At 35.1% G+C, this 13,774-nt stretch overlaps 1 protein-coding gene across 2 annotated transcripts; it reads right to left on the reverse strand.

Moving 5' to 3' along the window:
- Positions 1-6,391: 6,391 nt before the first annotated feature.
- On the reverse strand, positions 6,392-9,782 carry LOC131155127 (protein RESISTANCE TO PHYTOPHTHORA 1, chloroplastic). Of its 2 annotated transcripts, XM_058108057.1 has the most exons (4): positions 9,365-9,782; positions 7,657-7,867; positions 6,835-7,004; positions 6,392-6,744 (listed from the first exon to the last, which is right to left on the reverse strand). In XM_058108057.1, exons 1-4 carry the CDS (start codon positions 9,614-9,616, stop codon positions 6,718-6,720), a joined length of 660 nt encoding a protein of 219 aa, XP_057964040.1. In that variant the 5' UTR covers positions 9,617-9,782; the 3' UTR covers positions 6,392-6,717. The 2 variants fall into 2 exon arrangements, with proteins under 2 accessions (XP_057964040.1, XP_057964041.1); XM_058108058.1 differs by lacking the exon at positions 6,392-6,744 and having other exon boundaries at positions 6,922-7,050; positions 9,365-9,774.
- Positions 9,783-13,774: the final 3,992 nt, after the last annotated feature.

The raw sequence follows: 13,774 nt of genomic DNA on the forward strand, positions 1-13,774 counted from the left end.
GTTTTTTTGGCTTGTTCCCCATTTACATGTCATGTTGTTATTCCCTCTTCAGATTTAAACGGTTAGGGTTCACTCATTCTTTAACTACAACAAAAACATATGCCAAGACTGCTGCATCAAAGGACAAACAGTGGTCTTCAAATTACAAATGAATCTAATCTGCACATTGTTGTGGACAAATGTGTCACAATGTTGAAACATTAGTATTTGAAATGTTGGAGACCACTAATTTAGAAAACTCAACATGGGAGTAGACCGAAGTCGTTGCGACTTAGTTGTTGGCGACTTGAATGGTTGAACCCTTTTTCTTTTTATGTTGAACGGTAGTATCTTTTTGACTAGTATGTTGCTGAACAAACATTTCCTAAAAAGGTATTGTCAACCTCTCAACATTGAATTGTCTTGATTGCTCAAGCTAAAACGGTATTGTCAACCTCTCTTGTTTGGCTTCAATGAATTCCAGTTGTCCATAACTAAGCTTTATTGTAGTTAAGTCACTTAACATGTTCAAGTTCAAAGGATGGTGTGCTATAGACTGATATGATTTTGATATATTAGTCACTCAGGCGTGTATGGCAATTTGAGTAAGGGTAGCACTGAACATTAGGATTCAATATTCTCACTGGAGTGTTTATTTTGGTTGCATTGATGCATATACTCAGTATGGTAGCACTGAATTTTTGAGTTCCAATATTCTTGCTGGAGTGTTTTATTTGGTTGCATTGACACACATGTACTGAAAGTATGGTTTGAGTTGCACATAGACAAATAGAAGAACAAACCAGTTAATGAAACAGAATAGAACTTCAGTTAAAATGTTATTCAAGAGAAGAATAAAGTTCGATTTACTGAGAAAGAACTTGCTTCAGTTTGTCTTCAGGGCAACTTGGACCTACTTTTTCCTCATTTAATCTTTTCTTTAATCTAACTCATTCTTTGTTTCTACTCAGCATTTTTTATATAGATTGAGCTCCTTTTATCTTCTTTCTTGGACTTTCAAATTTTTGGATCAAAGAAAGGGTTATTTTCTTGTTAGTTTTGATTTGTTGGGCTAAGTGTTTGCAGAGGCATTTCTGCAAGTGCGAGGTTATGAATCTCTCTTATTCTGATCAGGCCTCTTCTATATATTTCATTGGCATTTTCTTTTGTAACTTGTGATGCTTCTATACCTTCTTCTAGTATGGCTTTTCAGTTATAATTAGAGTACCAGGCTTTTCAGTTATGAATCTCCCTTTGTTTTGTTGAGAAGTTGAACTGGCTATTGTTTATTTGTTGTCTTTTTTGGGAAAAAAAAAAAAAATGATGTGGTATGAATATTTGATCAAAATAATGTGGGTTTAATTTAGTTAAAATTTTGCAGTTATTAGATCGTTGCTTTTGGAAACCTTGGTTCATGTTTATTGAGAAAGTGAAAAGCCAAAATTATTCTTCAAAGCAAATATATAATTTTGCCATGTTGGAGTGAACAACACAATTGGAAAGCTAGACATTCTTTCCAATGCAAAGAACAAGATAAATAAGTAAAATTTGAAATTTGTTTCTGGAGGAGAATACATGTCTCCCAATATTTTATTTCCAGAGGTGCAACTATTCCATATTCATTGTCTCCTCATATTACATATTAGAAAAGATAACCAGGTCTCACTTGAGTTCTTTGCATTGGGTTCACTCAGTTCATCTGCACATTGGAGGAATTTTTTTAAAGAAAAAGTGATTCAATATGAATATGTTAGTAACTCATGTTGCACGTAAGTATTCCCTAGGAGAAAGATTTTGATAAATATATCATGTGGCACAGTTTGTTTTCCTGTGTTTTTGTGTGGTCATTGTGGCATGAGCCTCATTCAGTTAAATTTGTGCAATACTTACCCTATGCTTGGAGAGGCCTTAGATTTGAATTTGTATTAGATTTGGATGAGATATAATATAAAATTGTATAGAAATTTGTTCAAATTCACCCAAATCCAAATTGAAGGTTTGAAATCTATGCTCCCCACAGCTTTAGATAATTTTGGAAACCCTGGGCTGAATTTTGTTGTTGAGAACCAAGTTGGACCTGGGCAGGATGATTTAGGGAAGAAATGATTGGAGAGAGAGTAGGTGGGAGAGATTTTGGAAGCTCATGGAGAAAACCTGCAATATCCTTCATTATGCAAATAAATAAATAAATTCATGTCTAAAAAGTTCATGTCTTATTTGGAAGTTCTGGTGCCCTCTACAAAGTTCTTCCTGATCCTTTTGCTTTGCACTCATACCAGTGATTGGAATTTGAGTTTGTGTTCTTGCCTCTTAGTTTTTTTTATTTTTTGTTTCTTTTTAATTAGAAATTTTGCCTGCTTAATTGTTTTGTATCTTTCAAGTCATCATCTTGCAGTTTTCAGTATTAGCTTATTAAATTTCTTATTACTTGCAAATTTTTGAGTCTTTGGTCCTAAATTTTCTCTATATTTTCAATAATTAAAACATGCTAGGTTCTCATGAGTCAAATCTTTCTGCTTCGCATTGGATTTCCTTCTATTGTTTCTTAAAGCTTGTACGGGGGTAACTGGTTTTGTGCCAAATGCGCTGTAGAATGATTTAGTCATGTATATTATGTAATTTTGGTATTTTAGTCAGTTTAATTTTTGTTTAACATAAAGCTGTTGATCTGGTAATTTCAGTAAGCTGGTAACAATTATGTTTAAACTTTTTCAACGATAATTATGATTTAGTCATAATTAATAAAATAAAATTACAACTGGCACTGGGAAGGGGAGGGGGGTAAGAGAGAGAGAGAGAAGTTTGGTTTTAGTCTTTGAAGCCAACATGGCAACATCTTATGGTATCTGATTGTTTCTGTAGAGGGGAAAAAAAGAAAGAAAAGAAAAGAATATATTCTTTTTAAATCTTTTATTCAGCTGAATCAAGCAGTTGTTTTAGCCTTATACGGGTGAAATAAAATGAAAATATTAGGATGAGCTGCATGAGCAACTTGATCTATTTCTCTTTTCATTGACCTCTCTGCAACTAAACAGGCTTGTGCCACAGATCTTTGCCTTGTTTTTTTCTTTCCTTTTATTCCTGTGTAATGAGTGTTTGTTGAATGTTTTCAATATCGAAACATATGGATGTGGAAGATCTTGATCCTCTCTTTAACTGACAAAGTAGTTAAATAATTTCATTGTGGGCAAAGTAATTAATATTGGATATATACATTGAATTAGATTCCTTAGCTGGGTGTGGCATTCTTGAATGGTCCTTATCTCATTTAGGACTTCTATTGGGGAGGAATCCTAGGTTTATAATTTTTGGGTTCTAGTAGTGTTGAGTGCGTCTTAGGTGTTTGGATCATTGGAAGGGTGCTTTACTTCTCTAGGTGGTTGTATCACCCTTCTCCAAGCTTGTCTTTTTAGTGTGTCTGTTTATTATTTGTCCATTTTTAGAGTTTTGATAGGGTAGCTATGAAATTGAGAGAGTAATGAGATTTTGTTCGGTCAGGGATAGGGGAAAAGGGGGATCATTTGGTTGGTTGAGAGCTTGTGTGTAGATCTAAGGTGGAGGGGGTTGGGTCTTGGATACTTGGTGTCTAAATTGCCTTTTTGGGTAAATGGCTGTGGTGTTTTCCCTTTGAGGAGAACTCCCTTTGGTGTAAAGTTATGAAAAGTAAATTTGCTTACATTCTAATGATGGGATACTTATTGGGGTTTAAAATGTTTTATGGAGAGTCCTTAGAAGGATATTGCTTATATTTATCGTTTGAATATTCCTTATATAAAATATGTTATGACCAATGTGTCTTTGGATCCTCTTTTGAGAAAATACTTAGATGGGAAATTATGCGCTTTTTATTTCTTTTCCTTGTTGATATTGTATCTCTTTAGCGCATAATAATGTCATTGCTTTCTCTCTTATTTCAAATGGACCTGCTACTTCTTGAGATCTTCTCTTTTGTAGGCCTCTAAATGATGAAGAGCTGGAGGAACTCTCTTCTTTGTTGGTTTTGTTGGAGGGCTGTCATCTCTTGTGTGAGAGGGACAGTTGGAGTTGCGTGCTTTTTTTTATATATATTTTTTATTTTTCTTTTTGGATTCCTTGGGATTCTATTCTTCTAAATATTTTTTTTGAGCATTTGACAAGACCCTTTTAAACCATTTCCTTAATTGTTTTATCTCAAAAGCTGAAGTCCTCTCTAAGATAGACCATACTTGGTTGATTGTTCTTAATAGACTTAATACCAGCAGTTTTTTTTATTTTTTGGGGATCCCCCGGGGGGGTGGGGGGGTTGAGAATGTTTGTTTCTTGTGTTTTAATTGTTCAGAATCTGCATTGCATCTATTTTTGTATTGCACTGTCTTGTGGGGTGCTGAATAACTTGTTTGTGGTTTTTGGGGAGAAATGGGTTTTCCTCGCTTCAGTGAGGAATTATTGTACATCGCTTTTATAGAATTTGGGAAAAGTGGAGAAATGGGTTTTCCTGGCTTCAGATTTATTAAGTCAATTCAGAGCTTATTCAAATGCTAAACAAACACTATTGGTTCACTGAATGTTGGACCATTTAGAGTTCAACCTCTATTTAGAGGCTATCAAGTGCAAACAAATGGCCCTTTGTCTTGTGGACTTGTGTCATCTTTGCAGTTTTATGGAAAATTTGGATTGTAAGGAATGCACCTATCTTCTCAAGGAAGCGGAACTTTGGTGCTTTATTTTGGGATAGGATTTAGTAATTGGCTTCTTTATGGTCTTTTGCAGCAGACTGTTTTAGAAGGGTGCCTTTCATGGATCTTCAAAGAGATTGGAAGGCAATTTATTTTGATTGTTTTCTTGCTTTGTTTGGTTCCTCCTTTTCATAGGAGGATCATATTATCCTCTGTGCATTCTTCCCTCTATAATGAAATCTTTTTTTTTTTCTATCAAAAAAATATTGGAGATTTAGCATTCTGATTTTATCTTATTGCATTTTTTCATCTCCCTTAAATTAGAAAAGTACTTAAAAGGATTGTTTGGAACCATTTATAGAAAAGTTCTTTTCTTAAAATATTGTTGTTTGGAAAAGTAATTTTTGAAATAAGTATTTATTTAAGTATGAACCAAAATAAAAATATTTTTTTTTGAAAGTAATTATTTTTAAAGATCTTTTTGAAATGGGAGCTTGAACTCGCTTCTTCTCTTTTTTTTAGGCTTAAATTTAATCCCCGGGGTTTAGCAGTGTGTATTAGTTTATACTTGTATTCATCTTATGTTGTGTACATATGACTTGAGCTGCGTGATAAATTACAATTTATCCTTCTCTAGACGCTCATATTACTCTTCTTTTGAAGTATTTATTGATGGCGGTGTAGGGCCTTATCCTTGATAAGACACAGTTCTGATGTTGGACCTTTTTCCCATAACCAAACAGCATGTTTGAAATTTGCAAGATGGGTGCTTTTCTTTCACCTTCCGTTGGTATTTTGAGTGTGGGGAAGCTGGCTTCTTGGTGAGTGGTCGACAGCTTGCGACTGGTTGAATGGGTATGCCTTTCTAGCCGTTGAAAATGTAATAGCAGTATTGTATCTTTTAAAGGGACGATAATTATCATCATTATTATTTATCTGCCTTCTAATAAAAAATTCAAGAATTTGCCTCTCCTTTTTATTCATTTTTTGACTTGTTTCCCATTTACATTTCATGTTGTTATTACCTATTCAGATTTAAACCGTTAGGGTTCGCTCATTCTTTTTCTACAACAAAAACATATGCCAAGACTGCTGCATCAAAGGACAAACAGTGGTCTTCAAATTACAAATGAATCTAATCCGCACATTGTGGACAAGTGTGTCATAATGTTGAAACATTAGTATTTGAAATGTTGGAGAGCACTAATTTGGAAAACTCAACGTGAGAGTAGACCAAAGTTATTGCGACTTGAATGGTTGAAACCTTTTTTCTTTCTATGTTGAACGGTAGTATCTTTTTGACTTGCTGAACAAACATTTCCTACCCACTCACCGTTGATGAGATGAGGGAACTTGCAAGAGGTCGAGCACTTTTAAAAGAAATTACCCAGTTGTCACACCTCCATCAAGGCAATATGGTAATGTCAATAGCTATTAATTAAATTAAAAAGACATGGGTCTTTGATGATAAGGGTAACATCATTATTTTTCATATACCATGACTATACTCGATTGATTTTGGTTGTTCGAGCTCATAACATTTACAAACAACGGTTTTAGTACTCAAGCTAGGCTGGCTAGTTTGATTGGGTTCAATGATAGCCAGGTTGGTCCATCAAGAGTCTTAGAATCGGAAGTGACTCAACATGAATCGGCATGATCTAGTACGAGTCAGGGTCAAAGAGGAGTCAACCTGGTCCCTTACTAGCTTGCTACACAAGTTACAATTTTTGATTTATTAGTAGGGTGAATTATACGCAAATAACAATAAATTACTCAAAAATTTGATAATCTTTAATACATTTTGCAAATAAACTTTATGCATGTATTGTTAACCGTTTCAACACAAAAATACCACATATAAACAAAAATGAGTATTTACATATCCTCGGAAAGCCATGTGAAATAGGAGAAATACAATCCGTTCAGCGTTGTTGTTGAAGGAAAGGTGGGTAATGTTTTCTTGCCCAAGACGAATGTCTGTCTCATTCATCCACAAAATATCTTCACTCTAGTAGCAACTAGCTCCGTTGGCAGTCAAATTTGAATGTGATGTCCAATCGATCACAATACTATAATCCTTCTAGTCCGTTTTTTGCAGCCACCCAAACTGTGCCAGAAGAAATGCATTTCAATTGGCCGCCTAATATGAAAATAAAAATTGAATAATGATTGGACATTTTAGAAAAGATAATGGTACCTTCCATGCATACATTCCAAAGAAGGCTATGGTATCAGCAGACCAAACAACCGCAAAGGACTTCCATAAGAATGGGATGGTAACATTAATTAATGGGATGAGAAGAAATAGATAGTTAAGAGCTTCTTTCTCCTTCTTTGAGCAATCTCGAGCGCGGAGTGAAGGAATTGCTGTAAACATTAAGGAGAGTTAACTTCTTGACACATCATTCTTCTTCTGCCAAAAACGAGAAATCATTTGCCTACATGTTAATCGATTTAAGTGAGCCTCGCGAAACTGATGAAATAGTTCACTTATTAGTTAGCAAACTGTTTCATTCTGGTGGACCCTAACCTAAATTACACAATTATAAACAAATTGATACAATAGTTGAGCATGAAGGCAAGATTTACTGGAAGTAGAAAAAAATACAACCATTGTAGATGATGCACTCAAGGCTTAAGTCAAACAACTCATCTTTTGAGTGGGTGAAGCCAGAGCATTGGGATACAGAGAGAGAGAGAGAGAAAGAGAAGACAAACAATAGATCAAGAAAGTCACCTTAGCTAAATCATCACTTGTATTCTACTGGAACACATTCTTTAATATATCCATAGTCTTCTGGTGAAGTTGTGTGGACATGCCATTAAGGGAGAGGAATGGGGTGAAAAAAACATTTTTCAAAAATTGAAATGCGATATCCTTATGAACAAAGATTTTTCCAACTGATTTGTCCATTTGCAAAAAAATAAAACAAACTAGTAAAAGAACAGAAAACATGTACCACAAATATATCTAATTCTTAGTGACAATTATGATTGAAACTAACAGAGCACGACTTACTGAACATCCAAATGGACCACATTCCCATTAATCTCCATATGTCTGGTTCATTGGAAGGAAATATCAGATTGAATGAGAGAGCTCCACCTAACAACATAGAGGCATATCCTTGAACCTCAAATACGGTGTATAAGGCAGTTCCAGGGGTTGCAGGGTTTTTGGTAGCTGTGGAAGCTCTTGGTGCAAAGGTTGCTGCAGTCTTCTGAACAGCCTGCCTTGGAAATAACTTTACAAAACATTAATTATAGTACAAAATTTTCTCTCCAATAAAATAACACTTCAAAAAATATAACAGCCATGAGGTTAAATTAAACATAAGTATTGCTGATTGCATTACAGAACAATGACATTGAATACGACCTTTAGGCTCCGTTGGGATAAAAGATTTGTTTGGAGAAATGAAGGAAATTTGTTTTCCATTGTATTTTATCCCTACATCAAATACTATTAAAAATGATTTTTTGTTCCACTATGATTAAAAAATAAGAAAAATCAAATATTAATGACGCATAAAATTATTATTTTTTTGTTCATTGATTTGCAATGTATTTTATTTTCTTTCTAACTTTCCTTGAGAACTAAGCATAGAAAAATAGATTTCTTCATATTTTTCTTTCATTTTCCTAATATATTCCAAGTTCCAAACGAGCCCTTAAGATTATTAGAGGAAGCAGTGAAACTTCCATCAAGGCTGTGGACTAGTTGGTGATTAAAGTACTATTAGGGAGATTCTGAGTATGCTTCATTTAAGCATGCTTAAGATTACCCTGTTTTGCAGCCATAACCAAAAAAAAAAATCAATAGAATTCCCCTTGAGAATATGTTGAATAACCCTCCCTATTTTTAAGGCCATGAAAAATTGGATTCAATATTAAGAGTAAATTTGTCTGAAATTGAAAGCTCTACCCTTACACCTGCATGCCACATCCCACTGTATTGCATTTGGTGGGTGTCCTGCACATGCGCATAAGAAGGCTCTCTTTTGTATATAATGATTCCAATTTGAACTTTGGAATGAAGTATAGACGTCATATGAAGTTTTGAATCATAGTTTAAATCTTCATTTCTTTATATTTATGTTATGTTGAAGCATAAAGATAAATTTAGAAGTATATTATGGTGCACAGATTTTGGCCACCCTCAAATAAATTTCTATGTTCGTCGCTGTTTCCTACTTGTAGTATTGTAAATCGTATTCGGGGTGATGCTTTCTTTGTTGCTAGACCTTGTTGTATTTCTATGTTTGTTCACTAAGCTATTGTCTGGTTTTTCTAGCAAGTAAAAAATAAAATAGAAAGAAAAGACTCAAAATCAAGTCAGGAGATTGCATTAACAAATTTTGCAAGATGAAGAAATCCAGCACTTACATGAAGTTGGCATTATCAAAATCAACTCAGAAATTGCAATAGAGATAAAGCGCAACCCAGTTGATATCAAGAGATCGATTACATGCAGTGAAGATATAACGAGAATCGCAGCAACCCAGAGGATACTTGAAATGGGCATTCTCAGAATCAACCCAAAAGCGCAGTAACAAGGTTGAGCCAATGCAGAAAAGGCGATGGTATGAAGTAGACATGTACAAAATATTGTAAAAACCCAATGGATATATGATATGTGCACTCTCAAGACCAATTCAAAATTGCATTAAAAAGGTTGAAGCGTTGAATTGAACTGGTAGAGAAAAAGTAAAAAAAAAAAAACCTGCCTTTTTTAGGTCTCTGTCGATTGCAGGAACAGATGAAGCAGATGCCTTGCTCTTGCTTGCTCCATTCGTTTCAAGCTCACCGTCTTTGCGTTCCTCTACAGTCTGTGCATCTGCTTCATTAGAATTTACAAGAATTTTGGTCCGTCTTGTGCCAATCTGAGGAGAAAACAAGCTGTTTCTTGGAATTGAGAATGTGGAGGGAGGATTTGATATCTGGAAATTGCAGAGTGGCGTTGAGGCCAACGCAGTCATGTTTTCGACACTACTTGCGAAGGATTTCCATTGAAATGGAGACAGAGAACAAGGGTTTGTGGGAGGTGGCTGGTTGAAGGAGGGAAAGAGACTCAGAGAGATTCTGGGAAGGGGGATAAGGAACTCGCGGCAGCAGGCAGAGCTCAGTTGTGAACTCTGGGATTGTACGTGCATCGTTCAAAGCGGTGTCGTTTTATAAACCGGTGACGAGTTGACCCGTAAAATGTCCAAAATCATAGGGATAATCTAAATATAATTGTTAATCATAAATTTATTATTTAATTTTTTTTAATACTGAAATAACGTATAAAACTTTTTTAGTAAAACAATTCATATGTTTTTATATTATTAAAAGAACATAACTTATCGTAATTTCAACATAATTATAAACAAAATTATCTCTTTAATCAAATAAAATCAAAATAATAAAAAGAAATTTTTACGATATATTAGATTTTTAAAAAAATTAAAGTTAAGCTTAATAGCAAAAAATTCAAATAAAGAAAGAAAAGCAAAGTATGGTCAAATGGGCAATATCAAATAAATAAGTACTAAAAATATATTAAATTATAAAATTACAACATGCATGCAAAATTCTCATCTAAAATGACAGTTTAAATTTTAATCCTAACCTACGGTATTGTAAATTCAAATCAACATATCTGAATGCCAAAATAGACTTAAAACTTGTCCAAATAAAGATGTTTCCAATTCAACCAAGAAAACAAAAATTTACAATAAATTAGCTACACTTCCAACACAACAACAATACTAAATCATATTACCACTATTGCAAAAGGCTCAACCAAACCCAATTTTCATATAGGTTAGAAAATAGATATAACAAGTTGCTGCCAAAATTTGTTGGGAGAATATGGATCAATTGATCATCTGCCAAGAATGAAGAGAAAACATCTTGGAGGACCTGAAGTGTACTTTAGAGGATCACTCTGACCGCTCAGTTAGGAAATATGGAAGGATTATATAATTACAATAGTAAGAGAATAAGTGAGAATAAGATATCTTATCTCTTTCTGAAGTATCCCTTTTTTAGTTATTATGACCTTCCTCCCATTAATTCCCTCATTAAGGAGGGGTTATAAGGGAATACTTTAATTAAATTAATGGACTTTTATTCTAAATTTTATTTGGAGGGAGGGTTATAATGGATTCATTATCCCATTTAATTATCTTTTAATTCCATGTCTTCATTGGCCATTGACTTTATTAATGGACTCATCACTACCCTTTGATTAAGGTGTACATGTTAACTTTTTGAGTCCGATCTCTAGTTTTGATTATGACAAACTACATATTATTAATGTCACGCCCCGAACCCAGCAATGGGACCTAGGGTGTGATGTAGTAACCTAACCTGTCCTTGTGTCATACAATATACAAATGATACAATAATGAATGAGGGTTCCTGTACACCCTACACATTCTTATACACGACATATACGCAGTAGAAAAATTCATTCCATACATATATTGTACCATACCAGAGTTTATACAGATAGAGTCTAACCTTCATAATACAAAACATAACCCAAGGTGTCAGCAAATACCCAAAACGACAACCCTGTACAGTCCTAGCACTTACACAAGTACTTCATGCAATATATCGAGCACTACGCTCCTTACACAAGGATGCTACTTCCGATTACTCGAATGACCTGAAAACATGTACGTACGATATGGGTGAGACACCTCTCAGTAAGGAAGAATCAAGTTATATCGATGTGTGGCATATAAGTGTTATCATGACATAAAACATACACTGTTCAATACAGTTTCAATATTTTCACAAAACAGTTCCAGTATAGTTCTTAATACACACCCACGCATGATCAAGTAACTCGATGTCGTCGCACCCTTAAACCCCAAGCGGGCCCACATTACATGGCGTCCCCAGCACATGGCACAGCCCCAGGCTCCTATGACATCGTACTGGTACAACTGGTGGATCCACACCCTTTGGTGATCAATAGGTAAGAGGCGATATTTCACACCCTCTGATATAGAGCCGGACAGTCTTGCCACTGGCGGGTGGTATTTCACACCCTCGAATATAGAGTCGGACACTCTTTCACAACCTGGAACAATTCGGAACCCTGTTCCTATATCTCATTTCAGCAAATCACAACTCATGCATGTTCATAAAACAATTCATTCCACACTCATTTGGTAATCTTAAAATCATGATTTTCTAAAATTACAGTTTAAACAAGTCAAGGCACGACCATCTCCATAACACATATATATAACACAATATATCCACGGTTTTCCAACAAAACCAGAGATGCAACCCAATGCCCCATTTTTCCCAAAACTGTAGCATGAAAATCTCGTAATTTTCACCCGTTAGATTTCCCCAAATGAGTAGTCAAAACACACATAGGACCGTGGACCACAGTTCTACCGAATCCAATTTCGAAAATAACTGATATAAATAGAATCCCCTTACCTTTCCCCAAAAATCCAAATCCGAACTCCACGGCTCCTAAGCAGCGAACTGAATTCCCAAAACCTACAAATCACAGTACAAAACATACTTACAATTTCATTCTCTATAGAACTACCAAAACGGAAATGAAAACTAAGTCTTACCTCGATTTTGGATCAAAACCCAAAAATCCTCGAAACGAAGATCCATTCCACAAATCATGAAGAGAATCCTTCCCTGATCCTCGTAGTAATGTCGGATCATCGATTCTAGCAACAAACGGTGAAGAAATCTAGAGAGAAATAGTGAAGTTTCGAGTTCTTAAAGAGAGAGAGAGAGAGAGAGAGTTTGATAACTTAGCTTCAAAGCAACCCAAAAAGATATTTATAGCACCTTTCCCTCTACTGGGTTATTGCAAACAGGGGGAGACTCGTGTTTGTCCTCTTCAGAAATCTCTTTATGGACTTAAGCAAGCTTCTCACAATTGGTTCTCTAAATTATCTTCTGTTTTACTTGCTGAGGGTTTCACTCAATCTTAGACCGATCATTCTCTTTTCACCCGCTCTCGAGATCAGTCTTTTACTCTTATACTTGTTTATGTTGATGACATTCTCATTGCAGGCAATGATCTCTCCGATATTAGCACTTTCAAAGTCCTACTTGCTTAAAAATTCAAACTAAATGATCTCGGCAAATTGAAATATTTCCTTGGCCTCAAAGTTGCTCGCTCTCCCACTACATATTTCTTAATCAACGAAAATATGCTTTTGACATCCTCACTAATAGCGGTCATCTTGGTACTTGTCCTACCCACTTTCCCATGAAATAAAATCTCAAGCCCAATAATACTGATGGTGATCTTCTCTCTGATCCAAGCTCGTTTCGATGACTCATTGGACATTTGATATATCTCACCATCACTCATCCCGACATTGTATTTCTAGTCAACGTTCTCAGTCAATTTATGCACCAGCCTAGACAACCACATTATGATGTTGTTGTACGTGTTTTTCGATACATTAAGACTTCTCTAAGACAATGCTTATTTTTTCCTATTGCCAACACTCTTCAAATCTCCACCTATTCTGATTCGAATTGGGTTGTCCTCTCACTCGCCGCTCCACCACTAGTTTTTTCATTCAATTGGGCACTAGTCAAATTTCCTAGCATACTAAGAAACAAACTACAATGTCTCACTCCTCCGTCGAAGCTAAGTACCTGGCACTTGTTTCCACTACTTGTGAATTTACATGGCTCAAAACTTTTTTAAATGATCTTGGAGTATCGCATTTCCAGCCTATGCTTTTATGTTGTGACAACCAAATGGCTCTTCACATTGCCCAGAATCCAATTTTTCACAAACGTACAAAACATATAGAAATCGATTGTCATATTGTTTTAGTGAAAAGTTATGGGTTGACCTCTTCTTCACTAAGCATATTCCTACCCACAATCAGCTTACCGATATCTTCACCAAAACTTTGGGTCGTGAACATTTCCAAGACTTATCACACAAGTTGAGCATTACGGATCTCCATGCTCCAACTTGAGGGGGAGTATTAGAGAAATATATACTTTCCATCTTAGAAAAATAAACTTTCCAATTTTTCAATTCTCTCATGTATATATATACCCTTGTAATATTCAATAATCAATAGAGAAAAATGCCTTCATTCAAAATTTAACAAAGGAAGAAAAAGCATGCTTTTATA

The sequence above is a fragment of the Malania oleifera genome, chromosome 5, assembly GCF_029873635.1.
Source record: "Malania oleifera isolate guangnan ecotype guangnan chromosome 5, ASM2987363v1, whole genome shotgun sequence".
Classification (NCBI taxonomy): Eukaryota; Viridiplantae; Streptophyta; class Magnoliopsida; order Santalales; family Ximeniaceae; genus Malania; species Malania oleifera.